The 3,984-nt window shown below is 47.6% G+C and overlaps 1 protein-coding gene across 1 annotated transcript; it reads left to right on the forward strand.

Moving 5' to 3' along the window:
- Positions 1 to 316: 316 nt before the first annotated feature.
- LOC117898017 (probable palmitoyltransferase ZDHHC24) lies at positions 317 to 1,292 on the forward strand. The gene has a single exon (XM_034807146.1). The coding sequence runs from the start codon at positions 347 to 349 to the stop codon at positions 1,253 to 1,255; it is 909 nt and encodes a 302-aa protein (XP_034663037.1). The 5' UTR covers positions 317 to 346; the 3' UTR covers positions 1,256 to 1,292.
- The last annotated feature ends 2,692 nt before the right edge of the window (positions 1,293 to 3,984 follow it).

Genomic DNA, 3,984 nt, shown 5'->3' on the forward strand with positions numbered 1-3,984 from the left:
CCTTCCAGCAGCGTCACTGGACAAGTGGTGGTGAGCTAAATGGGCGTGTTGGCGGGAGAAATGATGTAGATGTAGATGACTGATGTGGAAAACATCTAAAATGTCAAATGTAAAAAAAACAAAAAACCACTAGGGTACGGATTCACCGATGGAGTACCGGGTATAAAAGTTGAGACGCGTATGAAGCGTCTCAAAAACGTTCCTAACTTTTTTGTTCATCTCATTGCCTGATGCGATTATGTCATTTATTTTAATACCAAAATCCAATCAGTCAGAGCGTTCAAAATTTTCTACAAGTCACACACACAAAAAAAACCTCATCACAACTTATTGATTTATTATTTTTATGGTTAAATTTGGGGTATTGATTGTGCGCCGTGTCATGTGCATTCTCTACTGCTGGGAGGAAGCGTTCCTCGACTTTTTGGATCGCCACAACACCAAAATACAGGCCGTGCTGCATCCGCTCTCGATGGCATCGCTGCTGTCGGTCATTGGATTTCTGCTCATCTACGATATGCTCTATGCACTTCCAGGGCTTATGGATAGCCAGGGACTGTGCTACAAGCTGAACTGCATGTGGAGCATCTTTATGGTGTACAGCATCTTTAGCAATTTGTGGGTTTGCTTCTGGACGGACACCTCGGTGCAGGCGCTGCCCGCGCACCGCTTGCGGCCGCCTCAAGAGGAGGCTCATCTGTGGCACTACTGCGCCAGCTGTGAAATTATGGTGCCACCGCGCGCTTGGCACTGCCGCCTGTGCAAGGTGTGCAGCCTGAAGCGGGACCATCACTGCACCTTCACCGCCAACTGCATTGGACACTTCAATCAGCGCTACTTCCTGGTATTTCTCTTCTATGGAACGCTGGGCAGCTTCCAGTCTCTGGTCTACAATTTTATGTTTGTGTGGAAAAGTGGTGCCTTCATCGTTGCGGATCCCTTTCTGATCATGAGCTTCGGGCAGCCTAGCAGAGATCCATCCATGGGCTGGAAAGTCCTCACATCTATGGTGCTCAAGGTAAATCTCGTCGCTGCCATGGCCGCCGGTGGCATGTTCTTTAGTCAAGTGTTGATGGTCTACCGGAATAGCACCTGCTTCCTGATGTCCGACCGCACGTACGATCTGGGAGCCATGAATAACTTTCGCCAGGTGCTGGGCAGGCGTGGATTCTGGACGCTGCTCTCGGCGCATCTGAATAGTCCGCTGCCCCATGACGGCACCGAGTGGCAGATGACCAAGCACACGGATGTCTAGCTATGCTATTAAAACCCACACTGTATCATCTCCACAATCGAGTTTCTCGCTTCATTTAATTTGGCAATTCGTGTCGCCATTCAATGTGCTAATTACCACTGCCAAATGGGTGGCTTGGTTGGGGTTGGAATTGTAATTGGGTTTGGGGGGTCAAGATTTTATCTGATTGCTGGCTGGAATTGCAAAATTTCTTGTTTTGTTTTGTTAGTGTAGGGTATATGCGCTTTGAGATTGCGTAGATCCTACTTAGTGGGTGAAAATTTACAGATTTGTATAAGTAAATGTACCGAATGAACTACTCAGAGATGAAATGATGTCAAATTGAATGGGAAGATGGAATTTAAAGATCAAATTACATGGAAAACAATAGCTACCCTACTCATCTAATATACATATACAACTAATAAGTTTAGATGCCGTGATCCCTAGCCCATTTTCTTGCATATTTCCACAGCCAGCTGGTCGTTAGTATATAACAATTTCGCCTCGGAAGCAAGCATTTCCTTACAACATTTAGCTCTTAGTATTTGCATAAAATTGCGACAGACCGAAAGAAGGCAAAGAATTGGCCACTGGCACCGCCTCTCTCTTTTCTCCTTGCACTCTTCAAACCTCAGGTCAGACCATGGCTTGTGACACCTTCTGCCGCAAGTCGAAAACACTTGTCAAATGTCAGCAAAAGCCAAAAACCGTTTGAAAAATGAAGGCGACAGCGACAGGACAGAGACTATGAGGATGGACCGAAGATTGCTGGTTGGGGGCCTCGTGAAGAATTAATGACGGCGCATGTCACTGACAAGCCTCAAAACATGGAATTAAAGTCCAACGGGGACGGCGTGGGCGTGTTGCCGTTGCCGTTTCATGAAAAATGTTCGAGGTGCGAAATCTGCTGCGAGGTCTAAACAACATAATTGCCAAATAAAAAAGTCGCCGCCGGCTTAAAGCGATAACCATTAATCAAAACTCAGAGCTGGGGAACTATCTGCCTCCGGTCGAGCATCTTCTGCCCGCCCGCACGGAACGTGCAATAGAAGTCCGCTGAGAAATGGCGTTGTCAACACTTTTTGGCCAATCGGAAAGTTGCAGCCTGACTGGGACAGGGGGCAGGGCAGAGGAGCCAGTCAGCGACATTTGTTCCGGCAATTCAGCGTTGGTCATGTCTAAGCAGAGCTTAACTTTCATTACCGCCTCCGTTGCCTGTCGTCTCTGCTGCCGCCTTCTGATGGCTGATGACCTCCGATAAAGAGCCAAGTCTGATTTCTGATTGCAGCGCACTCAATTGGTCAACTTCCTGTGAGGACAGAACAGCATAGGACAATATTTGCTGATACGTGTGTCTGCCTGGCCAGAATTTGTACAGCGAATCAACTTTAAAGTAAACTCCATGCTGCCCGAATCGGACTCAACAAAGATCCAACCGAGACCACAGACCACTCGGGGTCTAGTCACGAGAGGGAGTGAGAGTCACGAGAGGGAGTGACGACTTTCCCTACATTAGCAGTCAAATAATCATACGCCGCATTGTCCCGGGCCTAGGGGGAAATGGGAATGGGGCTAGAAGAAGATGGTCCTGCCATAGCATCTGTTGTGGATTTTTTAATGTGCCGTCAACAGTTTCCACGTCCTGAGAAGAAAACGTGTGTCCATCGAGAAATGGAAATTCGGAAGGAGCCTGCAAATGGATATGTGAATTCTCGAACGAAGAGGAAGCAGGTACGAGGAGGATTAACTTTTAACTGCGGGCCTTTGGCAGCAACCGCTGCCTCTGCTTCTGTCCCTGCCTGCGTCTTTGGTTTGTTGGTTTTAATTTTACTGACTCGTCCTCATCCTCCTTCTGGCTTCTGGCTTTGGCTACAGGACAAATGTTCCCTCTAAGCATCTGCCAACAACGTGCGACTCTTCAACGACTAGCAGCTAGAGGAGGTGGAGTGGGAACCAGGACCAGGACTACGACTGGCATGACACGCGACTGCTGGACGGGATCATGGGGGTCATTGTAATCATAACGGTGATGCTCTCCTCTCTCTTTTCTGCGGCTCAGTCCTAAACAGGACAAAAAGTGCGCTGAAACGTCGCCAAATTAGTCAAATCGCATAATAGCCACAATACACCCTGTATGTGACCGCTGCATAATAGAGAAGTAATCGTATAATTTAAGCAATCTTCAAACATAAAGTCAATTGTCCAGACAACTGTACTATTTTCCCTCACTCCACTCTATACATATTTGTAGCTTCTCTTTTGGCAAACAAACAAAACCATTCGGCTGCTGCTAAGCCGCTTCTTTCTCCATCTGCTGTCGCCTCTGCTGGCGTCTTAAAAGCTGACGCTGACTGCTCTGTTCTGCTAGCATCTCTGCTGCTGTCGACTTCTCTGCTCTCTGTTGCTGTCTCTGCTCTGGATTCTGCTCTGCTCTTCTTGTGGATGGATGATGGACAAATGGCAACCCAAAGTTAGCAGCGGTCGCTGTAGAGGCTCGCGACAGTTGTTATGATTTTTGTTGGCGTTTCTCTGTTTCTGTTTCCCTTTTGTTTTCTTTGTAATTATTTCCCCTGTCGCGCAGCGTGTGGACTGTAATGCCAAACAATGTTAGTTTTACTTCTGTTACAGTTACTCCAACAGTGGCTGGCTGTCTCGTTTTTGGTGGTGGCTATTAACCCACCCCACTTCAATTATCTTCCCCCAAGCTGGTCGCTCACACTCCACGCTTCGCGTCACTTCACTTCTCT

The sequence above is a fragment of the Drosophila subobscura genome, chromosome O, assembly GCF_008121235.1.
Source record: "Drosophila subobscura isolate 14011-0131.10 chromosome O, UCBerk_Dsub_1.0, whole genome shotgun sequence".
NCBI lineage: Eukaryota > Metazoa > Arthropoda > Insecta > Diptera > Drosophilidae > Drosophila > Drosophila subobscura.